Genomic DNA, 27979 nt, shown 5'->3' with positions numbered 1-27979 from the left:
TTTGGGGGGACAGCAGGCGGGCTGAATGGGGTAACTGTGCCCCTGAAGGACCAGGTGTGCAGCCTGGGAGTCATTTTGAACTCGCAGCTGTCCATGGAGGCGCAGGCCAATTCTGTGTCCAGGGCAGCTGTTTACCAGCTCCACCTGGTATGCAGGCTGAGACCCTACCTGTCCGCGGACTGTCTCGCCAGAGTGGTGCATGCCCTAGTTATCTCCCGCTTGGACTACTGCAATGTGCTCTACGTGGGGCTACCTGTGAGGGTCACCCGGAAACTACAACTAATCCAGAATGCGGCAGCTAGACTGGTGACTGGGACCAGCCGCCGAGACCACATAACACCGGTCTTGAAAGATCTACACTGGCTCCCAGTACATTTCCAAGCACAATTCAAAGTGTTGGTGCTGACCTTTAAAGCCCTAAACTGCCTCGGCCCAGTATACCGGTACCTGAAGGAGTGTCTCCACCTCCATCGTTCTGCCCGGACACTGAGGTCCAGCGCCGAGGGCCTTCTGGCTGTTCCCTCACTGCAAGAAGCCAAGTTACAGGGAACCAGGCAGAGGGCCTTCTCAGTAGTGGCACCCGCCCTGTGGAACAGCCTCCCACCAGATGTCAAAGAGAAAAACAACTACCAGACTTTTAGAAGACATCTGAAGGCAGCCCTGTTTAGGGAAGCTTTTAATGTTTAATAGACTGTTGTATTTTAATATTCTGTTGGAGACCGCCTAGAGTGGTTGAGGAAACCCAGCCAGATGATGATGATGAAGAATATTATCTGTCATGGATGCTTTTCGGGAAGCTTTTAATGTTTGATGTATTATAGTATTTTAATATTCTTTTGGAAGCCGCCCAGAGTGGCTGGGGAAGCCCAGCCAGATGGGCAGGGTATAAATAATAAATTATTATTATTATTATTATTTAGCTGATATTCCCTGCTTTGCCGGGGGTTGGACTAGATGACCCTTGGGGGTCCCTTCCAACTTGACAATTCTATGATTCCATCCAGACTCAGAAACATATTGCCATCATGGCGAGGGTTTGCATGGCCTCTCTTGATTCAGATGGGACTGAGAGGTAGAGCTGGGTATATTCGGTGCACGGTTGACCCTTCCGTCTCTCCCAGCTTGGAACAGTCACTCCCAGCTCTGCCTGCAATTTAAGATTGGGTAAAGCACCCTCCACCTCTCTATAGTCTGTCTCTGTGTTATAGTATTCTGTAGTTTTTCAGCTGGGAGCCGGAACTGCTTCCCTGTGTTCTTGTGCGTCCTATATTTTCCGATCTCTATGCTGTGGTTGCAGAGGGGATTCTGTTTTGATCCCTTGCAGCACCGTTTGTTTACAGATTCCATCTGAAGGGCAGCAACGCCTTTGCTGCAGGGATAAGAATCCTCGGTCACACCCTTGCTATGCATTCAAGGCATATTTATTGTAGGCATTTGTCTTGGAAGACAATGGAGTGTGCCTCCGAGGGTGAAGCCAAATTGCTTCGTTAGCACCGAAATGACCTCCCCGGGGCGCAAGCCTGGGTTGTGTGTACCGGGTTCCTGGGCTACACAGACGACAAGACTCCCCTCTCCTCCCAAGAATTCTGGGAACTGTAGTTCGAAAAGGTTCTCCTAGCAACTCCCAGTACTCTATACAAGCTGCACATCTTTAGGGGAAGCCATGGCGTAAAAGGGCCTTAAATGAATGGTTTGGATACGTCCCTAGTTTTAGAAACTGCTTAGAAGCCATTTTGGCACCTAAGCGGCATATAAATTAACAACAACAAGAAGAAAATTATTTCAGGAATGAAGAATCTATGGACCTCCAGAGATTGCTGGACATGCTGTCGGGGGTTGTCGGGAGTTGTCATCCAAAAACATGGGGAGGGCCGCAGGTTCACCACCCTCTGCTGAAGAAGACAATTCTTTGGGAAAGGTTTCATCCTGACTTCTGAGAATTACCCTTCCTGGCTTGCTTCAGTGAGAACGAAACGTGGAATTCAGACAGAGCTAATTAGTTCACAGATTATCTCACAGACACAAAGACGATATTATGATATCCTTTGCACACGCCTGTCATTAGACAATAATTGATTCGCACATGGCCTGTGATTTCAGAGTAGATTCCAAGTGCCGATGATCACTGAACTAGCGGCTCTCCTCGGCCTGACAAAGGAAACACTGTTTTCTTTCTGAAATCCAGTCAACGTAGGCCGCTTGCTCCTCCTTTAAAAATAATGCACCATTAAACAGCACTCAGCTTTGTCAGGGCCCATCCGGATCTCATTGGTGTTCTGAAAAACCCACACAGAACCAAGCAAGTTCAGAAATGGCTCCCAACCCCCCCCCCAAGCAGTTAGGGTGATGGAAAACCTTTTGTCTTGGAAATGGGGTGATGCCCTGGGGGGGGGGTGCCGTCTGAGGTAGCCATCTTACCCAGCCCCATAGGTGGGCCAGTTCTACAGATGCTTCTACTGTCTAAGGATAGGGCCGGCACCAACAGTGAAGCCTTAAGTGAATTGCCTCCACAAAATAAACTCTTTGGGTAGTTTCAGGCTTCGCTAAAAGGAATGATCCATTCACAGTAGGGTGAGTAATGGAGGGCAGGGGTGGAGATATGACTAAAAATAAAAATAATCGAGATCTTTTCTTTTTTAAATGAAAGTATCCCCCTCCAGTTCAGGCTCACCCACACCCTGCGTAAGTTTTCCGACCATGATGCAACTGACTGGATTTCTTGCCCTAGTAACGAATTCAGAGCCGGCTAAAAGGGAGAGCAGGAATCCCTCTCAATGGCTTAGTTGCGAACTTCTGTTTTCCCTGGCAATTAAGCCAAACAGATACATTTTGCCACCTGTTCACAATGGCAGCTTGAATGCTGTTCCATTAAGCTTAGCGGACGCAGTCTGCACAGGTCACAACCAAGTGTGTTAAAACGAGCGGCTGTCACCTGATTCTTTTTCCTGTCGAGACAAACTGGGTGACAGAATTGTAGAACTGGAAGGGAACTCGGTGGTCAACCAGTCCAAACCCCCCTGCAATGCAGGAATTATCAGCTAAATAATCCCTGGCAGATGCCACCCAACCGCTCTTTAAAAACCTCCAAGGAAGGAGAGTCCACCGCCTTCTGAGGGAGCCCGTTCTGCTGTTGAGCAGCTCTTAACCGTCAGAAAGTTATTCCGAATGTTTAGTCGGAATCTGCTTTCTTGTAATTTGAATCCAGGGGTTGATTCCTACCCTCTGGAGCAACAGAAAACAAGTTAGCATCATCTTCTATGTGACAGCCCTTCAGAAATTTGACGGTGCCTATCACCTCTAAGTATCCTCTTATCCAGGTTAAACAACCGTTGTTCGTGAGACTTGATTTCCAGACCCCTGATGATCTTGGTTGCCCTTCTCTGTGCACCTTCTGGTTTGTCAATACCTTTCTTCTTTTAGGTAGATGATACATATATTTCCGTATAGTATGGAAGTGAGAGCTGGACCATAAAGAAGGCTGATTACCGAAGAATTGATGCTTTTGAATTATGGTGCTGGAGGAGACTCTTGAGAGTCCCATGGACTGCAGGAAGATAAAACCGATCCATTCTGAAGGAAACCAGCCCTGAGTGCTCACTGGAAGGACAGATCCTGAAGCTGAGGCTCCAATACTTTGGCCACCTCATGAGAAGAGAAGACTCCTTGGAAAAGACCCTAATGTTGGGAAAGATTGAAGGCACAAGGAGAAGGGGACAACAGAGGACGAGATGGTTGGACAGTGTTCTCGAAGCTACCAGCATGAGTTTGACCAAACTGCAGGAGTCAGTGGAAGACAGGAGTGCCTGGCGTGCTCTGGTCTATGGGGTCACGAAGAGTTGGACACGACTAAATGACTAAACAACAACATACCCCTCTTAATTATCTTAGATGTTAAGCTGTGCACGTAAACAATTGCAAAAAGTATAATTAAAACTAATCATGAAAACAGCACACTTCCTTAAAGGGCCTACTGAAATGCAGAGGCCTTTAAGCAATTTATAGCTTAAATAAATTTAAAACAAACCAATAAATGAATGAATTTGTATTCTGCCTTTCCTTCAAAGAACTCAAGATAGTATACATGATTCTCCCCACTCCTCGTTTCATCTTCCCAACAATCCTGCACAGTAGGTTAGGTGGAGAGGCAGCGACTGGTTCAGGGTCACCCAATGAGTTTCATGGATGAGTGGGGACTGGACCCCTGGTCTCCCAGGTCCTGATCCAGCACCCTAATTGCTACACCACAACCCCATAGGCTTTGCCTGCCATCAAAAAGATGCCAGGCACCAGAAGGTTTAGCCATGCTGGCAATATTTTAAGATGTCAGAAAGGAGCCGGTCTATAATGCTGCAGTATCAAGTATCACCATAGCTGTCAAGTGTCACTTATTTGAAGGGACAGTCCCTTATTCCAGCGCCATGTCCCGCTGCTGTCCCTTATTGATGGATGTCCCTTAAATGATGTCCCTTAAATTTCAAAGGAAGCAGCTCCTCTCCCTCCCTCCCTGCCGGCCAGGGAGGAGGGAGGCTCCAACTGTGTTGCTTGGCTGTGTTGCTCACCCAATAAGAAGTCTAAGAACGACTGGGGGTAGCGGCGCTTGCATGCCTTGTGTGTGGCTAGTTAATGCAAGCTGGGGGGGGGGGGGTTGTTGCATGTGCTGCTGCAAACTTTGCAGTGCAAAGCCAGGCCGGGGAGCCATCTTATGTTGAGGCTGCATAGGCCTTGTGGTGCATGTGATTCAGATTCTATTCAGTTGAACCTCTGGTTACAAAGTTGGTTGGACAGTGTTCTCGAAGCTACCAGCATGAGTTTGACCAGATTGCAGGAGGACAGGAAGACTGGAGTGCCTGGAACAGGTGAGGCTGCAGGTCCCTTATTTTGGCTGCTGGTCCCTTATTTTCAATTCTGTAAGTTGACAGCTATGAGTATCACTATTGTTCCAGGCCTTGACCTCCTCTGACCCTGCCCTTCCTTTAATTGCCCTTAGCAAATCCTTTCCAACTCAATGGTCCCAGAAAACCCCTCTCTCCCACTTTAGTCTTTTGGGGGCATAGCTTTTTCCAGAAGGAGCTTCTCCGCCTGACAAAGTTTGATGCCAATGAAAATAAGTTGGAAACGTTGCTTTTGAGAATAGCATCGCATTTACTGGAAACATAAGCAGGAACTGCTTGACTCAGTTCTGATTAATTAACTGAAAGGGGAAAGTCGGATCAATTTCACAATGGCCTCGGTTGTGAACTCTTTTGAGTTCCGTTGGAACTGAACACAGATCAAGAGCTGATAAGAGCAAAAATTACTTTGTTTTGGCACAAATCAAGAGTTTGCATTCAAAAAAGGAGCAGAGATTAATTTGGGTAAAGCTATCATTGGCTAAAGAAGAAGAAGGAGAAAGAAAGAAAAAGAAAGAAAGAAAGAAAGAAAGAAAGAAAGAAAGAAAGAAAGAAAGAAAGAAAGATTCTATCGTTCATCACGAAACAACTCTCCCCTTTTCCACCTGGGCAGGATATGGTTGGCGATATACCTGCAGGTTGAAGGTCAAACCAACCTGTGCAAACAGCAGTTCCAGGTGGCAGTTAGCAAGGCACTATACATGTATGTGGGACGCGGGTGGCGCTGTGGGTTAAACCACAGAGCCTAGGACTTGCTGATCAGAAGGTCAGCGGTTTGAATCCCCGCGACAGGGTGAGCTCCCGTTGCTCGGTCCCAGCTCCTGCCAACCTAGCAATTCGAAAGCACATCAGAGTGCAAGTAGATAAATAGGTAGGAAGGTAAACGGCATTTCCGTGCGCTGCTCTGGTTCGCCAGAAGCGGCTTAGTCATGCTGGCCACATGACCCGGAAGCTCCCTTGGCCAGTAAAGCGAGATGAGCACCGCAACCCCAGAGTCGGCCACGACTGGACCTAATGGTCAGGAGTCCCTTTACCTTTATGCATGTATGCACTGATGCATTTACCTTTTTACCCCACTCCTCCGCCGAAAAGTCTCTCAAACCAGCTTATGTGCAATCCATTGAAACAAGACAGTCCCTGCCTACAGGCAGACAACCCTAAAAAATAAATACGCAACATAAAAGGTAACAGGACTATGGAGGGAAGAGGAAAGCAGTAGACCCCATCATCAAATCTTTAAATTTAAATAGTACTTTTTATCATGACCAGGTGGGGGCAGGGAACTGTTCAGGGACAGGAGAGCCTAATTGAGCTGTTCTTTCAGCAGGTAGCAGGGCTCATGAAATCCATGGTATGAACTGGGCATCCTTGCCTTGGAATTCTTATGCTGCTTGTAATTGGTTGGAGATGAGTTGCAGCTCAGAGGTAGGGGGGATGCTCTGCATGCAGAGGGTCATGGGTTCGATTCCTGACGCCTGCAGTCAGGGCTGGAAAAGACTCCCTGTGTGAAACCCTGGTAACCTCAGAGATGGAAGCCAACCCAACATCTTCTGGTCCAATCCTCCCAGACATGTTTTAAAAATGTAAGCATCTATTTAAAAGAAGATGGACATTGAGACGCTGGAAGGTGTGCAGAGGAGGGCAACCAAGATGATCAAGGGTTTGGAAACCAAGCCTTATGAGGAACGGTTGAAGGAGCTGGGTATGTTTAGCCTGGAAACGAGGAGACTTAGAGGAGATACAATAGCCCTCTTCAAATATCTCAAGGGCTGCCCCATGGAAGAGGGAACAAGCTTGTTTTCTCCTGCTCTGGAGGGTAGGACTTGAGCCAATGACTCCAAGTTACAAGAAAGGAGAGTCCGACTAAACACCAGGAAGAACTTTCTGAAGGTAAGAGCTGTTCAACAGTGGAACAGACCACCTTAGAAGGTAATGGGCTCTCCTGCATTTCAGGCTTTTAAAGAGAGGTTGGATGGTCATCTGTCAGGCATGTCCAAGTCTGTTTCAGGGGCCTAATCCGGCCCCTGTGGCAGTTTATTTCCTGGGGTAAAATCCTAAAAAACCCTCGACAACTTCAACCCTAAAAAAAGCTCAACAACTTAACACCCCCCTAAAAAGCTCAACAGCTTCGATCCTAAATTAAGCTCAAGAACTATGGTCGGTCCTTTGGCTGGCCCTCACGGCCCTTCCCTTCATCAAATCTGGCCCTCTTTGAAAAACTTCGAACACCGCTGCATCTGTGGTCATCTTTAGCTGTGATTCCTGCAGTGCAGGAAGTTGAACTTGTCAACCTTTATGGTTACTTCCAACTCTACAATTCGATGATTCTATAAGTCCCAAGCAATGACAAACCTAGACAGCATCTTAAAAAGCAGAGACATCACCTTGCCAACAAAGGTCCGTATAGTTAAAGCTATGCTTTCCCCAGTAGTGATGTATGGAAGTGAAAGCTGGACCATAAAGAAGGCTGGTCGCCAAAGAATGGATGCTTTTGAATTATGGTGCTGGAGGAGACTCTTGAGAGTCCAATGGACTGCAAGAAGATCAAACCTCTCCATTCTGAAGGAAATCAACCCTGAGTGCTCACTGGAAGGACAGATCCTGAAGCTGAGGCTCCAATACTTTGGCCACCTCATGAGAACAGAAGACTCCCTGGAAAAGACCCTGATGTTGGGAAAGATGGAGGGCACAAGGAGAAGGGGATGACAGAGGACGAGATGGTTGGACAGTGAGTGTTCTCGAAACTACCAGCATGAGTTTGACCAAACTGCGGGAGGCAGTGGAAGAGAGGAGTGCCTGGCGTGCTCTGGTCCATGGGGTCACGAGGAGTCAGACACGACTAAACGACTAAACAACAACAAATGCTTTAGCTGTATGCAATTTTTAGGCAGATTTAAGCACCTAAAACCCGTTGGATGAAACTACTGAGATTTCTTTGAACAGGTGACCAGCGTTAATTTCACAGATGTTGAATTGGTTTCACTCCCAACTATACCTTGTGTTTTGTTCACGAGCACATTCTTTGCATGCATTTTAGGCTAAGGGAAACACTCTGACTTCTTGCAACTCTCTCTCCTCTTGGGAGCAAGCAGGCAGGGAGGCAGGCAGCTCCCCATCCCTCCCCAAAAGCTTTTTTTGATTGCCTTGGTGATAAATAAAGTTTGCAATCTTGGAAACATTTGTTTTTTTAATTTATTTTTTTTAAAGGATGTAGTAGCATGTCAGAATGAGGTTTTCTTTTCCACCCTTCTGGTCAGGAACAATAGGAAAATCAAACCACCCAACGATGACATAAGATATAGAGTCTCTATGGTTGTAAAGCTTCAACTTCAGTCTCTGAGCCAGAGGGAAGGGATTATGGGATTCAGACCATTTCATTGTCATACGAGCCTTTCCACAAGAAATGGAAAGCAAGGTGGAATATAGGAGTTTCTCAAAGAAAGTAAGATGGGTGTGTGCTTCTCCGTATTTAAAAGATGAGACGGTCCTGATCCATAGAAATGGCAGTAAATTCCCAGATTACTGGCATGGATCACTCCTGATTTATGCAGAAGTAGATTCATATGTGGCACTATGACCAAAGTTGCCTGCCCTGGCCCTCGCTGCTGGATGAAGAACTCAAACTTTCTGCTTTCATGCATAAATCTGAGTGATGTCTGGGCAAGGCTAGGGTTAAGCCCCTAATGAGGGTGGGCATCCTCAACCCAATCAGACCAAACATAATTTAAGGACAAGTTTAATAGCACTAGGGTCAGTAAAGGATCCATGAGAATTTGCAGGTGGGAACGAGACTTTGAAAACAGAACACCACTGATTAGTAATAATAATTAGGTCCGTATAGTTAAAGCTATGGTTTTCCCAGTAGTGATGTATGGAAGTGAGAGTTGGACCATAAAGAAGGCTGATCACTGAAGAATTGATGCTTTTGAATTATGGTGCTGGAGGAGATTCATGAGAGTCCCATGGATTGCAAGAAGATCCAACCTATCCATTCTGAAGGAAATCAGCCCTGAGTGCTCACTGGAAGGAGAGATCCTGAAGCTGAGGCTCCAATACTTTGGCCACCTCATGAGAAGAGAAGACTACTTGGAAAAGACCCTGATGTTGGGAAAGATGGAGGACACAAGGAGAAGGGACGAGATGGTTGGACAGTGTTCTCGAAGCTACTAGCATGAGTTTGACCAAACTGCAGGAGGCAGTGGAAGACAGGAGTGCCTGGCGTGTTCTGATCCATGGGGTCATGAAAAGTTGGACACGACTTAACGACTAAACAACAACAAAAACAACAACAAATTTATTATTTATACCCTGCCCATCTGGCTGGGTTTCCCCAGCTACTCTGAGCGGCTCACAACAGAATATTAAAAACATGATAAAACATCAAACATTAAAAATTTCCCTAAACAGGGTTGCCTTCAGATATCTTCTAAAAGTCAGATAGTTGTTTATTTCCTTGATATCTGGCGGGAGGGTGTTCTACAGGGTGGGCGCCACCACCAAGAAGGCCCTCTGCCTGGTTCCCTGGAACCTCGCTTCTCGCAGTGAGGGAACCAGCAGGGGCCTGGGACTTGTCCATCCATTCCCAATAACAAGGGTTGGCGGACTGGCTGGCTGGGCTTCCTTGCTTGCTTACTCTGAGGCCGCCTCGGCTCCTGGCAACCAGCACCCCCTGACCAGAGGTACCATTTGCCTGTGGAGCATATAGCCAGGGATCCTGCAACAAACAGCTGTGCAAGCCTTTGGGAGTCAGAGACGCAAGAGGGCATCAGAGAAAGAAAGAGGGACTGAGGCCAGTGTTACCCGTGGCATCCCTGACCATCATTCAAGGCACCCCAGGGCACACTAGATGAACACCATGTCCATTTGTGTTTCTTAGTGCAGAAAGTATTGATCTAATGTGTAGAGATCTTTCCTATTCTAATTAATTCAAGAGGGTTCTGGAAGCTTTTCTGTGTGAAAGAAACAAGCAGAAGGTTCATGATGTTTGGGTTATTCCTTCAGAGAAGCTTAAGTAGAGCTGGCTTAAACTGGTTCTCTTTTCTCTTTTCTGTCAAAGTCATGCCAACCATAAAAGTAAGGCCAGAAGGAGCCTGGTTTTCACTTTTCTCTTTCTCTCTCTCTTCCTTCTGGTGTGGTGTTCTGTACATAGCATGCTTAGTGTTAGGTTTTAGACTTCTTATAAGTTATTTTAAGTTTTAGTTAAGTCGTCTGCAACTGGATTTCTTATGGACAGTGCCAATCCTGAATGTATTGGATTTGTGACCATTATGCTCATTTGTCTTCAGTAGCAGTAAAGCTCTGCTGCATGAAATATAATACAGTAATAATAATAATAATAATAATAATAATAATAATAATAATAATAATAATAATTTATACCCCACCCATCTGGCTGGGTTTCCCCAGCCACTCTGGGTGGCTTCCAACAGAATATTAAAATACAATAGTCTATTAAACATTAAACATTAAAAGCTTCCCTAAACAGGGCTGCCTTCAGATGTCTGCCTCTGATCTATTTTTGGGGAATCCTGCAACGTATTTAAGTTTTTACTCTGCTAAGTATACGTTGGAATATGCTCTGGATCAATATTGAGTAGAATTTCATGACAAACCACTGGACTAGTTAAACAATTTCAGATGGTCTCTTTACCATCAGAGTTTGGACCAGAGGTCGGAATAGATAGCTTTCTGACTGATGGTGTAATTTTGAATCTGCAGGAAATGTAACAGCAGGGACCATTCGGTTTATAACTTCAGGGTTAATTGTGTTGGCGCTAGTCAACCACCCAAGTGGTGCAAGGAGTGAGGTGGTTGCGGCAGTGATGGGTTGTCTGGCTGGGAGGCCATCAACAGTGAGATGAGCGTCTGGCAAGGGACAAGCTGGTGTTTGGAGAGATGTGTCATGTCTCACAGGCAACACGGCTGCCATTCAGCATCACCATTGCCAGGGCAACATTTATAAACAGCGACAGGTGTTTCTGTGTGCATGCATGTGTGCAACCCCCCCCCCAAAAAAAAACTTTTTCCACAGTTTATATGAATGGATGGAAACAGGGGACTTCCCCCTTGACTTCCTACACTTTGGTAGACATTGATCTGGTTGTCTTGCGTGACCCTTTTCTGAACTATATAAGCCTGCAGGACACAACAGACGACGCCTGATTGACTATACAGGAAAAACAAGTAGAACTTTCATTTCATATTGCCTTTTACCTTGTCATAGATATGTCTCCAAGAGGCACTTTGGGGACTGGGTAGAGAAGGATGAGCTGGCCAATTTTGGGTTTTCCTTAACTTATCATTTTCCCAGCCTGATAATAATAATAATAATAATAATAATAATAATAATAATAATAATAATAATAATATTTTATTTATATCCCACCCTCCCCAGCCGAAGCCGGGCTCAGAGCGGCTAACAACAGTAAAGGTAACACAGTTTACATAAAATCACAATCTATTAATTGAAATACATTCTAAAATCAATTCATTCTAAAATCAATTCGGAATCATATTAATGGCAACCATTGGGCTAGAGTTCTATGAGGATTACCAAAGGAGGGGGTCAGACTGTGCCTTGGCCAAAGGCCTGGTGGAACAGCTCTGTCCTGCAGGCCCTGCGGAAAGATGTCAAGTCCTGCAGGGCCCTAGTCTCTTGTGGCAGAGCGTTCCACCAGACCGGGGCCACGGCCGAAAAAGCCCTGGCTCTGGTTGAGGCCCTGTGGCCCAGGATCTCCAAGATGTTTTTGTTTGAAGACTGTAAGATCCTCTGTGGGACATACCAGAAGGTACGAGGATCCTAGGCCATATAGGGCTTTAAAGGTTAAAACAAGCACCTTGAACCTGATCCTGTACTCCACCGGGAGCCAGTGCAGCTGGTATAGCACCGGGTGAATGTGATCCCGCGGTGAGGACCCTGTAAAGAGTCTCACCACGGCATTCTGCACCCGCTGGAGTTTCTGAGTCCGTCTCAAGGGCAGCCCCACATAGAGTGAGTTACAATAATCAAGTCCGGAGGTGATTTGAGTTAGCCACATTTCCACACTAGTTTGCGCTCTCTCTCTCTCTCTCTCTCTCTCTCTCTCTCTCTCTCTCTCTCTCTCTCTCTCTCTCTCACACACACACACACACACACACACACACACACACAATATTCACGGTTTGGTGTGCAATTTTGCCTAATATGCACATTTATTGCAAGCAAACTTCCCCAAATACAGCACCATTTTCTTACTTTCTCTTCTTCTTTTACACCTGCAGTGTCCATGCTTACAGAAAACCAAGGGCCAGCTGACTCCTTAGCGATTTGCAAAGTTTACATGGTTACGCACACCTTGCAATAATCACTGCACGGAATTAGGAAATGTGCGGGCCACCCCCCCCCCCTCCATACTCACACAACAAAGGAGCTAAGGCAGTGAAATTTAACTCAAGGTTTTGTTGGTGGATCCTCTCCTTATTGTGCATTTGGCTCAGCTCTTGCTTTCCCTGGGATAACGGATACCTGGGAGACTGACTTTGCAGCATTCTGAATGCCAAAGGGGTGGAAAGTGCCACGAAGGAGGGCGGGGGTGAGATCCAGTGGCCTGCTCATTTTTTCCTTGCCACGATCCTGCAGCCCCACCAAGATGCTCCCTTTTGTTCCACTTGGGTGATGTTAGGGAGAGGGGAAAAAACACACACAATATCCCTGAACTTAGCTCTGGGAATGAGAGGCTCCTTTTTCTAACCCATCGCCTTTGATGCTGCTGCGTGTTCAAGTAAGGATCTGCCTCCATTGTGGTTTGACTGACACAGCCTTTTCTATAAATTTGAGCAATTAAGCAGCCTAGTAGCAGCTGGCAAGGAGCTCTGGCAAGAGCTGACACTGACAGAGGAGGAGGCCGTCTCCCGTCCTTTGGCAAGCGACCGCCTTGCAGAACCGCAGCTGGAGAAGCGAGGGGCATTCCTCAAGCTAGGTAAGAGAGTCTGTTGTCTTTCGGCAAGGTGCAGGTCACTGTTTGCAGCTGGTCTAGAGGCAACCAGGAGGTAACAGCGAACGAAGGCAATCGGTGGCCACAGAAAGGTTCATTGAAATGGGTCTATTTCTTTTAAAGAGAGGTGGGAAAAATGGCCCGGCTTTCATATTTGGAAAAGGGTCCCAGCTGGGCACCAGGAAAAATATTCAAACAGGAATGGGGAACCAGGATCCCTCGATATGATGCTGAACTATAACTCCCATCAACCCTTGCCAGGATGACCAATAATCAAGGATGAAGGGAATTGTAGTCCAACAATATCTGGAGGGCCACAGGTTCCCCATCACAGGTAGATACATAGATGGATAGGTAGGTAGATATTTATATCAGTGATGGAGAATCTGGAAGCTGGAAGATGATAGATAGATGATAGATATAGATAGATAGATAGATAGATAGATAGATAGATAGATGATAGATGATAGATGATAGATGATAGATAGATAGATAGATAGATAGATAGATAGACAGATAGATAGATAGATAGATAGATGATAGATAGATAGATAACATGTGGCCTTCCAGAAGTTTTGTTGGACTACAGCTTCCATCATCTCTGTTCATTAGCCATCCTTGCAGGAGATGATGGGATTTGTAGTCCAACAAAACTTCAGAAAGGCAACATGTTCTATCATCTATCTATCTATCTATCTATCTATCTATCTATCTATCTATCTATCTATCATCATCTATCTATCATCTATCTATCTATCTATCTATCTATCTATCTATCTATCTATCTGTCAGGGAACTGCCATCAGAGCATCAGGTGGTGGAGGGACTCAGGCAGGATGAAAGAGACTCAACTGCTGAAGCAGGGACCAGCAGGGGGAGGAGTGGGTCTCTGAGGGAATGCGAGCAGGAGGGAGGGCTCAGGGAGGCTTCCAGCGAGAACAGTGGGGAGGTATCGGAGTCTCCCATAGGGAGACCCATACCTCGCAGGAAACTGTCACGCCGTGAGTCCAGGAGACGCGTTTCCGTTAAGGAACTTCTTTGCTGGAAACGCTTCCGCAGACAGCCACTGTCGGACTCTACTAGTGACTAGAGCAGACATGTCTGAGGAGCTCCGTCACACACGGAGGTTTGTGGGGGCGCACAAACTCTGAGGGAGCACGTTTTCACGCACAAGCAGCTAATCAAACCCTCACAGCAGTCCGACAGTCTTTGTACGCTGCCTGTGCAAGAGAAGGCATCATGAGCGAACCAACCGGAACCGGAGGAGCAGGGGCTGGAGTTGGTCCAAGCTTGGAAGATAGATACCGAGCGTTGGAGGTTCAACTGGCCCTGCAGACGGCGAGGCTGGAGGAGAGAAGGGCTCAGGATGCAGACAAGAAGGGGAGAGCCACTCAATTCCCCAGAAAGGTACCAGGATTGGTGCAGAAATTTGGGGGGGACCCCAAGGACTACCATGCTTTTAGGACAGAGATGCAATATGCCCTTAATGTGCAGTTCGATGAGTTCCCTGATGAGGAATCGCGAGTTGCTTTTGTAATTGGGCATCTTGAGAAAGGGGCTAGAGACTGGGTGCGACCCCTAATGGCAACGCACAATGACATACTAAAGGACACAATGAAGTTCTTTCGTGCAATGGATATCATGTTTTCCAGCGATATTGAGGAAGGGGTGGTGCGCAGACAGCTAATGGCTTGTAAGCAGGGGAGTCGATCTGTCCGTGAATATTGGACTGAGTTTACCATGCTGATTCACAGACTGAGTTGGGATTTATCGGCGGCACCCGTTCAAATGCTATTTGAAGAAGGTCTTTCTTCGGGGGTGAAAGACGAGCTGGCACGGAGCCCCAGGGCGGAGTCTATGGATCAGCTGACCAAATCTGCGCTGACCATAGGAGCGCGGCAGGAGGCAAGAGCCTTGGAGAGGCGGGAAGGGAGAGGGGAACGTTGGAAGGAGTTCCGCATTCCAGACATTCCTGAGCCAGCTTTCCCGCCGGCAGAGCCGATGGAAATCGGAACAGCGCGCGCGCGCGCATTTTCAAAAAACAGCGAGGGAGCTAAGAAGGAGGGAAAGGGCCCCCGGAAATGCTATCTCTGCCAACAGCCAGGCCACTTTGCCAGAGTCTGCCCCCAGAGGAAGGAATGGCAAGGGATGGTGGGAGCTGTTGAGGGGGGAGAAGAAGGGGGAGCGGAGCAGGTAAAAGCCAACGCCTGGTTGCCACAATTGGGGCACTGCAGCCAGGCCAAAGAGCAGTGAAAGTGCCCGTGCCAGAAGCTCCTCGACCTGCTCTAGTGATTGAAGTGTCGCTAGAGCTGCAGAATGGGCACCCCCTAAAAATAAAGGCGCTATTGGACTCAGGCAGCTCCTGCAATTTTATGAGCAAGGAGTTTGCTGCTGAACACCAGATACAGACCATCCCTTTAAGCAACCCCCTGCAGGTGACCACGATTGATGGCAGGGAGTTGTTGGGAGGAGGAGTCCGCTTGCAGACTGTCCCAATGATAATGAGGGTGGCAAGGCACACAGAACTGATAGCGTTTAATGTGGCCACCCTGGGAGGCGCTCCCATTATTTTGGGAATGAGCTGGCTAGCTCTACATGATCCGCTGGTTGGCTGGCATCAAAGAGTGGTGTCCTTTGGTTCAGCACATTGCCTAGAACACTGCAAAGGGGAGAAGGGTTCAGTAGGGGCCCAAGCCACCCTAGCAGGGACTGAAGTAATGGGGAAGGTGAAGGTACCACCACAGTATGCAGATCTCAGCGACGTGTTCAGCGAGAAGGAAGCTGACCAACTACCACCTCATAGACCCTTTGATTGTCAGATCAATTTACTCCCTGGAGCACAGCTTCCCGTGGGCAAGTTGTATGCCATGTCAGACAGGGAAATGCAGGAGTTGCGAGGGTTCATTGACAAGAACCTGAAGAGAGGCTTCATCAGAGAGTCCAAAGCAGCAGGGGGGAGCCCAGTGTTCTTTGTGGACAAAAAAAATGCAGACAAGCCGAGACTTGTATGTGATTTTAGGCGGCTGAATGCAGTGACTGAACCGGTGGCGTTCCCTATGCCCAGAATTGATGATATTTTGACCATGGTGAGGAAGGGAAAGATTTTCACAAAGCTGGATCTAAGGGGGGCGTACAACCTGATACGCATAAGGAAAGGGGATGAATGGAAAACCACCATGTTTACCCCTTTGGGGGCGTTTGAATACCTCGTTATGCCATTTGGATTACAAGCAGGCTCCGCGTGTTTTCAATCTTTTATGAACCACGTGCTGGGCCCTTTGCTCTACAAGAATTGCGTTGCCTTTCTAGATGATGTGTTGGTGTATTCTGAGAATGAGGAGCAACATGTGAGAGACGTCAGAGAAGTGTTGAGCAGACTGCAAGCCAACAGGCTGTGGGTCAAACTGGAGAAGTGTCGGTTCCATACCAAGGAGGTGGAATTCCTGGGGTACCGCCTGTCAGACAAGGGATTGGCCATGGATCCCGGCAAGGTACAGGCAGTGCTGGAATGGAAAACACCCAAAACCAAGAAGGATGTGCAGAGGTTCCTAGGGTTTGGAAACTTTTATCGTAAGTTCATCCGCAACTTCGCCCATCTGACGGCGCCCATCACTGACTGTCTCAGCAGTAAGAAGAAGTTTGTATGGACGGCGGAGGCGGGGCGAGCGTTTGAGGAACTGAAAAGGGCCTTCGCCTCTGAAGAACAACTTCTGCATGTGGATTTACGAAAGAAGCTAAGGGTTGAAACAGACGCATCTGACAGAGCCATAGGGGCGGTGCTTCTTCTGCAGCCGGGGAAGGAGGAGTCGGAGTGGCGTCCGTGTGCCTTCTTCTCGCGGAAGCTGAACAAATCCGAGAGGAACTACACGGTGTACGACCGAGAACTGCTTGCTATTCATGAGGCGTTCCGGAGATGGAGGCATCTGCTAGTTGGTGCACAACATAAAGTGCAAGTGTGCACGGACCATAAAAATCTAGAGTACTGGAGAACGGCGCGAGTGCTCAACCAAAGGCAGTTGAGATGGGCCCAAGAGTTCTCCAAATTTAACTTTGAGATTTGTTATGTGCCAGGCCCAGAGAATGTTAGGGCGGACGCTCTCTCACGCAAGCCTGAATATTTGGAGGGGGAGGGAGCACCCGAAGAAACCCATATCATTCCAGAGGACCGCTGGGTGTGTGGGGCGACTTTGGTGGGGCAAAGGGAATTGGTAGAGGGTACGGTGCAGGATGCATACGCCCAGGGGAAACTCAGGGATCTCAGAGGGGAGGAAGACAAACCCGGTGGTTTTGAGGAGAGAAATGGGGCATTGTATTATAAGGGAGCGTTATATATACCTGAAGGGGAATTGAGGGAGAAAGTACTCAAGCAGCTGCACGATAGCCCCACAGCAGGGCACTTTGGGCAACACAAAACCATGTGGCTGGTTACCAGGGAATTTTGGTGGCCCAAGGTCAGGGAAGATGTGCGGGAGTATGTGAGAGGGTGTGAACAATGCCAAAGAGCCAAGGGGGAGAGGCAGGCGCCGGCTGGTTTATTAGAACCACTGCCCACACCTGAGAGACCGTGGGAAGCAGTGGCAATAGATTTCATGACTGATCTGCCAAGGTCTAGAGGGAAAACAGCCATCATGGTTGTAGTAGACCTGTTAACTAAAATGGCCCACTTCATAGCCTGCTCACATGCGGTTACAGCAGAAGAAACCGCCAAATTGTTTGTAGAGAATGTGTTTAGGTTGCATGGCGCCCCCTTGAGGGTGGTTTCAGACCGAGGGAAACAATTTACTTCCAGGTTCTGGAGGAAGCTCATGAGCTTACTGCATGTAGAGGTTAATTTCTCGACGGCCCGTCATCCTGAAACCAACGGGCAGGCGGAAAGAGCTAATGGGGTTCTCCAACAATATTTGAGGTGTTATGTTAATGACAGAGAGAATGATTGGGTGGAGAAGCTGGCGTTGGCAGAATTTGCCTACAACAATGCAGAGAACGTGTCCACGGGGATGAGCCCCTTTTTGGCTAATCACGGGTGCCATCCCAGAGCCTTCCCAGGGGGGGAGGGGGAGAACTGGAGCGTTCCAGCTGCAGAACAGTTCGTGGAAGAAATGGAAGCGATCCATCGCCAGCTCCAACTCAACTTAAACAGGGCTAAGGAGGAATATAAGAGGCAAGCAGACAAAAACAGAAGGGAAGGTGAAAGCATCAGGGTGGGGGACCAGGTGTGGCTGTCAACCCAAGGGTTGCCATTCAAAGGAGGTTGTAAGAAATTAAGACCCAAAAGGCTGGGTCCGTTTGAAGTCATACAGCAGGTCAATCCAGTGGCTTTCAGGCTCCGGTTACCGAACCACATGAAGCTGCACCCAGTTTTTCACAGGTCGTTGCTGTCACCGTATAGAGGAGACAGTGAGGGGAGGGTCACTAGGGGACCAGCAATGGAGGAGAAGGAACACAGCTACCATGTAGCGGAGATCCTCGATTCCAGGTGGAAGGGAGATCAAGTAGAGTATTTGGTAATGTGGGAAGGGGAACCGGAGTCGGAAAACACCTGGGTTAGGGCAGAGGATGTCAATGACGAGGTTTTAATAGAGACTTTTCATCAGAGGTTCCCACGTAAACCTCAGCCTGTAGCGAGGTTCCGAAGGGAATACTTTGCCACCACCGACGAGGAAGAGGAGTTGGAGGGGTTCCCAGATTCTGAAGAGGAGGAGGATTCAGCTGGCCAGGACGACGATCGATGGAGAGAATTGTTCGAGACGTCAGAAGATGAGGAAGATTCGTTTCGGGGTTTTAGCCCTTCACCTCCCAGGGGGGAGGAATTGGGAGGGGGTGAGGGGGGCCCTGGAGGGGAGGTGGATGTCAGGGAACTGCCATCAGAGCATCAGGTGGTGGAGGGACTCAGGCAGGATGAAAGAGACTCAACTGCTGAAGCAGGGACCAGCAGGGGGAGGAGTGGGTCTCTGAGGGAATGCGAGCAGGAGGGAGGGCTCAGGGAGGCTTCCAGCGAGAACAGTGGGGAGGTATCGGAGTCTCCCATAGGGAGACCCATACCTCGCAGGAAACTGTCACGCCGTGAGTCCAGGAGACGCGTTTCCGTTAAGGAACTTCTTTGCTGGAAACGCTTCCGCAGACAGCCACTGTCGGACTCTACTAGTGACTAGAGCAGACATGTCTGAGGAGCTCCGTCACACACGGAGGTTTGTGGGGGCGCACAAACTCTGAGGGAGCACGTTTTCACGCACAAGCAGCTAATCAAACCCTCACACTATCTATCTATCTATCTATATCTATCTATCTATCTATCTATCTATCTATCTATCTATCTATCTATCTAATCTCCCAGCTTCGCTAGTACACCAAACAGGAGCAAAACCAACCCATAACCCACAGACAGATTTCCCTTTCCCAAAGCAACAGTGTCCTTCTAGGACTTCCATATTGTCTGGATTCATATAAAAGTAAAAGAATATGGAAAGTGAGCATCTTTAATAATAAAACTATAACTAGGACTGCCATATGTCCGGAATTTACTGGACATTTCCAGAATTTCAAAGGGGAATTTCCGAGAGGTGGTTCTTTTTCTGGATCTTAGGGATCCGTGGGGTTTGTCTAAAAAATAAAAAAAAGCTCAGCAACTTCCAGGGTGTTTTTATTTTTTGAAATATGGCAACCCTGAAGGCTACTGCTGGCTTAGAGTTTTGGACTTGGAATGGGGAGACCTGAGCTCAAGGCCTTACCAAGGCCTTTGATGTTGTTGTTGTTTAGTTGTTTAGTCTTGTCCGACTCTTCGTGACCCTATGGACCAGAGCACGCCAGGCACTCCTGTCTTCCACTGCCTCCCACAGTTTGGTCAGACTCATGCTGGTCGCTTCGAGAACACTATCCAACCATCTCGTCCTCTGTCGTCCCCTTCTCCTTGTGCCCTCCATCTTTCCCAACATCAGGGTCTTTTCCAGGGAGTCTTCTCTTCTCATGAGGTGGCCAAAGTATTGGAGCCTCAGCTTCAGGATCTGTCCTTCCAGTGAGCACTTGGGGCTGATTTTCTTAAGAATGGATAGGTTTGATCTTCTTGCAGTCCATGCAAGTCAAGAGTCTCCTCCAGCACCATAATTCAAAAGCATCAATTCTTCGGTGATCAGCCTTCTTTATGGACCAGCTCTCACTTCCATACATCACTACCCATAAACCCACCGCCCCTCCCTCCTTCCATTCCTGGGTTGTTACAAGGATAAAATGAGCATTATTAACAACATAGTAATGGCTGCTAATAAGCCTGTATTTTACTGTCCTGGAAGAGAAATCTCCTGCTCCAAGACTAGGTTTTATATTTTGTCAAGACTTCTGTATTAGGCAAGTCTTCCCCCTGCCCCGTTATGGAAAACTAAATCTTGTGTTTCCCTACAGGTATTTCTGTGCTTTGTCCTAAAATACTGAAACAGGCTTTCTCTCTTCCTTGAGAATCTTGGGAAGTGTAGTTCTTTGACATAAGGGTTATGGATCTCTGATACAGAATTCTCATCTCACCAGACTACAGTTCCCAGCATTCATTTGGGGGTTGGAGAAGCACTGAGGATAAAATTGGTGTAAAACTAGTATGAATTTCTTCTAAGGATACAGCCTAACAGAACAACTCTACACATGCAAGTCCCACTTTCAGGTAGAAACTGGCTAGAGGGTTTTCAGCCTCACACATGCAGCCAGAGAGATGTTGAATTTCCCCACACTGGAAACGTCTTTTGAAATGCAAAACTGAAAGGGCTATAAAATGGGAGGGGGCACCAAATGTTTAATAATTCCTGTTTGGGATTGAAACAATCATTTCCAGCAGAACAAAGGCTTTTCAAGTACAGTGGTGCCTCGCAAGACGAAAAGAATCCGTTCTGTGATTCTCTTCGTCTAGCGGTTTTTTCGTCTTGCGAAGCAAGCCCATTGACGGATTAGCGGATTAGCGCTTTTAGCGGCTTTTAGCGGCTTAGCGGCTTAGAAAAAGGGGGGGGGGAGGAAAAAAACCCCGCAGGAACTCACAAGGCATTGTCGTCTTGCGAAGCAAGCCCATAGGAAATTCGTTTTGTGAAGCACCTCCAAAACGGAAAACCCTTTCGTCTAGCGGGTTTTAAGTCTTGTGAGGCATTCGTCTTGCGGGGCACCACTGTAGTGAAAATTCTCAACTTTTGTTTTATTTATTTTACATAGTTGATGACCTGACCCTTCAACATCATTTTAGGGTGGTGCCTCACCTGTCTTCTTCCACCTTCCAACTATTTGCCAATTAATTTTTATTGATTTTCCATTTTTATTTTGCCAATTAATTTTTATTGATTTTCCATTTTTATTTTGCCAATTAATTTTTATTGATTTTCCAAATTCCACCTTCCTCCTTCTTGAACAAGGCACATGAATGATCCCATGTAGTGGAGATGGATGGGATGATATAACATGATGTTATTCTCAGATATCAGTGAATAAAAGCATAGCCAATTATAGCCAGACTTGGCTGCACGATTCATGTACTGTTTATTTACATTAGCTATTTCTCCTCCAGCCTTCAAATAACCCCCAGGGCAGTTTGATATTGTCATCTATTGATACCACTGAGGGCAAATGAGGGTGATGGAAGACCATATCAATGTGTAAGTGAACTTTCTTGCTGGCTGCCAAAAAATAAATAAATCACCCAGATGAGGAGCTGTTTTTCAGCACTGGCAAAACTGTTCACAAAAAAACAAGCCATCAGAAAGAGGTCATTGTAATGAGACAAAGGTCCAAGATATCAGCAGTAACATGTGGTTGAAGTAACTTGGTCTAAGGACCTCAAGGTGGGATCTTGATTATGCAGAAGAAGGATGGGGTGGGTCTTCCAGATGTTGTTGGCCTACAATGCCTATCATCCTCAACTGCTGGCCATGCTGGCTGTGGATTATGGGAATTGGAGTCCAAAGTCATTGGCAAGGCCCAGTTCTGATGCAGAACATGCCCCTAGCGAGCTTCTTTAACAAGTCCCTGTCTTTGCTGTTTCCCTCACAGAATGAAGCTCCCATCCGTGGTCCAAGGCTCACTGCTTCTCTTCATCCTGGCCAGCTGGGCAGGTGCCCCCAAGCCCCGCAGCATCAACCTTCAAACGTTCACTGGTTGTGCCGTGCGTGAGTTCACTTTCCTGGCCAAGAAGCCTGGCTGCAAGGCGATGCGAATTACGACAGACTCCTGCTGGGGCCGTTGTCAGACTTGGGAGGTGAGTGGCAGGGGCTCCCAAGGGGTTTGGAGAAGGGCTCTTTCCCAGCCCTACCTAGAGATGCTGAGGATCAAAGCTGGCATCTTCTGTGTGCAGATGCTGTACCACTGAACCACAGACCTTCCTCCTGCACTAGAGTTAGGGGATGAAAGGGGAGGCACCATAAATGCCATAAGGAGACTTGTTGTTCCCCACTTAAAAGCTCCTCAAAATAACAATGGCCTTCCATGATACACTCTCTCTTTTGAGGGTTCTTTATCTTTAATCTGGACTTGGTCTGGACATTCCTTCAAACAGGGGACTATCCTCTGTAATAAAGGACACACGGACACAATACTTGTAATTTGGTCTGGGCAAATTGGTCCATTTCAGTATTCCTCAGTTTCTTATTTTTCTTCTCCATATTTCCACATCATTACTGGTTGCTTTGCTTTTGCTTTATTATGTATTTTGTGTTTCCATTTTGCATTTTTATGTTGCGAACTGCCCTGTGATCTTCGGATGGAGGGCAGTATACGAATTTAATAAAGCAAACAAATATTTTAAAGGTACTCATTAAAATCCACTAGCATTTTAGTGCCAATTTCTTTTCACATACACATTTTGATATGCATTTTTGCCTAACATACACATTTTTTGAGTTAATTTTCATGAATATATGCAATTTTTCATGCACACTTTACCACAGTGTGTGCAATTTTGCACATATCACTTGGCTGTAGAACTGAACTGAAAAATTTGGAGGGGCGAGAATTTTGAGAGAGGGCTGTGATTTGGTTCACATATTATTCTGGAAAGTGCCGATTTGGTTGGTTTACCATTAAGTGTGAACTGAACAGAATTTGTCTACCATCCTTACTTTGTAACTTTCCAGAGGTTTTTAACGGCTTGTTCTGACACACAAATAGCTGACATCACCGAATATTGCATATTTGCAGTGGGGCTGCATCTCTAATGAGAGCCACTTGTTTAAAAATTCCACACGGCAGGTTTCCACCTCTTTCTTCTTAAGAACGCCTTAGTGGTTGCATGGCAAAATATATTCTCAAGCAATTACTTAATGCTCTCATTATATAATTTCGAAAGCTCCTTACAGCTTAAGCACTAAGCCCTGACTCACAGGGGATGCCTTTTATTCCATATCCCAGTGATATGTTTGCTTCTAATTTTGGTTGCCTCAGAGTTGTGGTAATTGTGCTGTTAGGTGTTTGTGAGTGGGTGTGACAAAGCAGGGCAAGCAAGTCCATGCACATTAAGCAGAACAAGGTTGTGACTAATTTTAGACTCCTTTTCATTTTACATACCAGGAGCTCTGAGCCTGATGCCCCACGTGTGTGTGTGTTTGTGTATAAAATCTTGTGATGGAGAAATAAATGCTTTCATTCTCACTTTTCCCACTGAGGAAATTCAAAGGACTGGCTATGATCTGGAAAGCCCACAAGTCCCAAGTCCCTGAAAGATCACCTCCTTCTCTACAGATCTTCCTGGGTGTTAAGACTGACAGAGGAGGCCCTCTTACATGTTCCACCGGTCTCAGAAGCTGAGGGTGGCTGTAGCCCAGGAGAGGACATCTCCTGTGGCAGCCACTAAGTTGTGAAACTCCCTCTCAACATATAATAATATATAATAATAATTTATTATTTATACCCCACCCATCTGGCTGGGCTTCCCCAGCCACTCTGGGCGGCTCCCAACAAAATATTAAAATACAGTACTGCATCAAACATTAAACGCTTCCCTAAACAGCGCTGCCTTCAGATGTCTTCTAAAAGTCTGGTAGTTGTTGTTCTCTTTGACATCTGGTGGGAGGGCGTTCCACAGGGCGGGTGCCACTACCAAAAAGGCCCTCTGTCTGGTTCCCTGTAACCTCCCTTCTCTCAGCGAGGGAACCGCCAGAAGGCCCTCGGTGCTGGACCTCAGTGTCCAGGCAGAACGATGGGGGTGGAGACGCTCCTTCAGCTATACTGGACCGAGGCTGTTTAGGGCTTTAAAGGTCAGCACCAACACTTTTAATTGTGCTTGGAAACGTACTGGGAGCCAATGTAGGTCTTTCAAGACCGATGTTATGTGATCTCGGTGGACGCTCCCAGTCACCAGTCTAGCATATCTGACACCTTCACTATATGCAGGTTTTGGTGAATGCTGAGGACAAACTTATTTCATAGACTCATAGAACTGTAGAGTTGGAAGGGACCTTGAGGATCCAATCTCTGACAATGCAGATGAATCTCAGCTAAAGCATCCATGACAGATGGCCATCCAGTCTCTGCTTTGAAACCTCCAAGGAAGGAGAGGCCACAACCTCCTGAGGCAGACCGTTCCACTGTCCAACAGCTCTGACTCTGTCAGAAAGTTCTTCCTGATGTTTAGTCGGAATCTCCTTTCCTGTAAGTTGAAGCCGCTGGTTCATGTCCTACCCTCCAGAGCAGCAGAAAACAATCTTGCTCCATCTTCCATGACAGCCCTTCAGAAACTATGACTATTATGTAATTTATTTCTACCCTGCTTCTTTCCCTGACAGTGATTCAAGGCGGCCTACAGATAATATAGGAACAACTAAAAAAATTCAGAGCAAAAACAATTTAGAACAATTAAACGTTTATAGAATCGAAACACAGGAGTCCATTTCACTGCTGCACGGCTCAGTTCTTCCTGATGCTCAGGCCAGACACTGAGGTCCAGCTCTGAGGGCCTTCTGGCAGTTCCCTCACTGCGAGAAGCGAGGTTACAGGGAACCAGGCAGAGGGCCTTCTCGGTGGTGGCGCCCGCCCTGTGGAACGCCCTCTTGTCGGATGTCAAGGAAATAAACAACTACCTGACTTTTAGAAGACAACTGAAAGCAACCCTGTTTAGGGAAGTTTTTAATGTTTGATGTTTTAGCGTGTTTTTATTATTCTGTTGGGAGCAGCCCAGAGTGGCTGGGGAAACCCAGCCATATGTGCAGGGTATGTATGTATGTATGTATGTATGAATAAATAAATAAATAAATAAATAACTCCTGGTAGAGGACAAGGATCTAGAGATTACGCTAAGGGTGGCCAAATTCTGTCCGACTGCCATAAAACTTAGGGAACAAGCTGTACTACCAAAATGATCAAGGTTTTAAATGATAATTTTAGGTTATATTTTAGTGATCAAGATTTAATATATTTTTGAAACTGCCGCTATATCTGAATTGTCTCTGTTATACCCAATTGCAATTCAATGTATTCCTGTTGCGTTTTATGATTTCCCTGATATTGTAAGTGACCCGGAACTGGTCTGTGACCGTAATAATAAAATTCTAACAACAACAACAACTATTATTATTATTATTATTATTATTATTATTATTATTATTATTATTCGGAATCTCCTTTTGTGTAAGCTGAAGACATTAGTTTGGGTCCTACCCTCTGGAGCAGGAGAAAACAAGCTTGCTCCAAAGACAGTGGCGTATGTCCATACAGCCATGCTTAGCCTAACATCTCCTCTCTCCCTCTCTCTTCCTTCTCTCTCTCTCTTTGCCTCCCTTGTGGCCAGAAACCTGTGCTGAAACCCCCTTACATCGAAGCTCACCACCGCGTCTGCACTTACAACGAGACCAAGCTGGAGACGGTGAAGCTGCCAAACTGTGCGGCCAATGTCAGCCCATTCTACACGTACCTCAAGGCCATTCGGTGTGATTGCAGCATGTGCCTCACCGAAACCACGGAATGCGAGACCGCCTGAGCCCTTGGCACAATGGCTGAAGCGCAACCTTCCGAGGGCTCAATCCTGCTGCTGGCGAAAACCGGCAGTAGGGCAATGGTGGCGCTGCGAATCAGGGTGGAATGTAGTTGCTTGGCTCTGAAATTTCTCTTCCCTCCCCCCATTGGCCCTTATTTAGAGATTTCATATAGCCACGTAGTTGAGGCTTTAGAAACCGTCACCAGCACATACAGGAAGATTGGCAGCTGCCTTATACTGAATCGGGCCATTGAGCTCAGTATTGTCTACTTATTGCAGTTTTTCTCAATCTTGGGTCTCTGGCTCTTGGTGGACTACAACTCCCATCCTCCCTAGCTACCAGGACCAGCAGTCAGGGATGATGGGAGCTGTAGTCTTACAACAGCTAGAGACCCAAGTTTGAGGGGAAAAGCTGGTTTGACTTGGTTTCAGGCAGAGGGTATTTTCCAGCCTGGGAAGCTGCAGGATTCGAACCCGGGCCTTATGCACACAAAAGATATGCTCTGCCCCTAAGCCACAGTCCTTCCCCAAAAAAGGCAGCTCCATGGTATAGGAACTAACTCTACAGACCTTCTCATACGCTATTCTCCAAGTCAGCACCAGCATGCATTGTTGTGCGTTCAGCTTTGCCCAAGTAGAACGGGTTTTCCTCTGGGTTCGGAGTTTTCCTAAACCCAGAACTGCCTTACCGTTCCTTAAAAAAAACCACCCTGCATTATTTATTAAACACTGCTGTTTTCCCTGTTTAAATTGTGGGGTGGAATCTTCTCTGCAACTGGGAGGAAATAATAGGTCCCTGACTGCAGTTAGTTACAAACAAAACCCTTTTGATTTCTATCTCTTGCTCGGTGACTGTTTCAATGACTGTACCTGGTCTCATATGATCTGCAAATCCATCTGTGTTCTTAATAATGATAATAATAATAATAATAAAATGAAATCACGGTATGATAGCCGTTGTGTGCAGTGACTCATTGTCCTTCTTTGCAGTGGAATTTTAACGTGGTGCTAAACTGATTAAATTGCACCTTGAAGATCCAAAAGAAAAACGAGAAAGCAAACAAATCATGATAGGCCATTTCCCTATCAGCTGGGTGCCATCACCGGGTGTTTGAGGCAGGGGTTCAATCGTTCTGGGTGCTGCTTCACCAGTGCATTTCCTGTGAGGGGTGTGCCACTCTCGTGAGTCACCTTTGACAGGTGGGGGGGGGGCTGCCAATCTAGCAGTTGCCTGATGTCATCATGATGCCGGCTGGTTGAGGGGTGTTGGTCCCACCCACCCTGCAAAAGCTGACCAGAAGGTGGGGGAGATAAAGATCTGGCCCACTGAACCAAAAGGGTTCTCCACCACTGTTGTACACAAATGGCATACCCCATCTTGTTGTTGTTTAGTCGTTTAGTCGTGTCCGACTCTTCGTGACCCCATGGACCAGAGCACGCCAGGCACTCCTGTCTTCCACTGCCTCCCGCAGTTTGATCAAACTCATGCTGGTAGCTTCGAGAACACTGTCCAACCATCTCATCCTCTGCCGTCCCCTTCTCCTTGTGCCCTCCATCTTTCCCAGCATCAGGGTCTTTTCCAGGGAGTCTTCTCTTCTCATGAGGTGGCCAAAGTAGTGGAGTCTCAGCTTCAGGATCTGTCCTTCCAGGGAGCTCTCAGGGCTGATTTCCTTCAGAATGGATAGGTTGGATCTTCTTGCAGTCCGTGGGACTCTCAAGAGTCTCCTCCAGCACCAGAATTCAAAAGCATCAATTCTTCGGCGATCAGCCTTCTTTATGGTCCAGCTCTCACTTCCATACATAACTACTGGGAAAACCATAGCTTTAACTATACAGACCTTTGTTGGCAAGGTGATGTCTCTACTTTTTAAGATGTTGTCTAGGTTTGTCATTGCTTTTCTCCCAAGAAGCAGGCGTCTTTTAATTTCGTGACTGCTGTCACCATCTGCAGTGATCATGGAGCCCAAGAAAGTAAAATCTCTCACTGCCTCCATTTCTTCCCCTTCTATTTGCCAGGAGGTGATGGGCCCAGTGGCCATGATCTTCGTTTTTTTGATGTTGAGCTTCAAACCATATTTTGCACTCTCCTCTTTCACCCTCATTAAAAGCTTCTTTAATTCCTCCATACCCCATCTTACCTCCTCCTAAATGGGAGGTTGGATGGACACCTGCCACAGATGCTTTAGCTG

General features: G+C 46.9%; 1 protein-coding gene across 3 annotated transcripts; it reads left to right on the top strand.

Moving 5' to 3' along the window:
* The first annotated feature begins 11790 nt into the window (after positions 1-11790).
* On the top strand, positions 11791-26678 carry GPHB5 (glycoprotein hormone subunit beta 5). Of its 3 annotated transcripts, none has more exons than XM_081194802.1 (3): positions 11791-11880; positions 21878-22082; positions 25605-26678. In XM_081194802.1, exons 2-3 carry the CDS (start codon positions 21879-21881, stop codon positions 25791-25793), a joined length of 393 nt encoding a protein of 130 aa, XP_081050928.1. In that variant the 5' UTR covers positions 11791-11880; position 21878; the 3' UTR covers positions 25794-26678. The 3 variants fall into 3 exon arrangements, with proteins under 3 accessions (XP_081050928.1, XP_081050927.1, XP_081050926.1); XM_081194801.1 differs by lacking the exon at positions 11791-11880 and adding an exon at positions 11947-12847; XM_081194800.1 differs by lacking the exon at positions 11791-11880 and adding an exon at positions 21212-21483.
* The last annotated feature ends 1301 nt before the right edge of the window (positions 26679-27979 follow it).

Source organism: Podarcis bocagei, assembly GCF_964188305.1.
Source record: "Podarcis bocagei genome assembly, chromosome: 1".
Lineage (NCBI taxonomy): Eukaryota > Metazoa > Chordata > Lepidosauria > Squamata > Lacertidae > Podarcis > Podarcis bocagei.
This window is presented reverse-complemented; position numbering and strand designations above follow the sequence as displayed.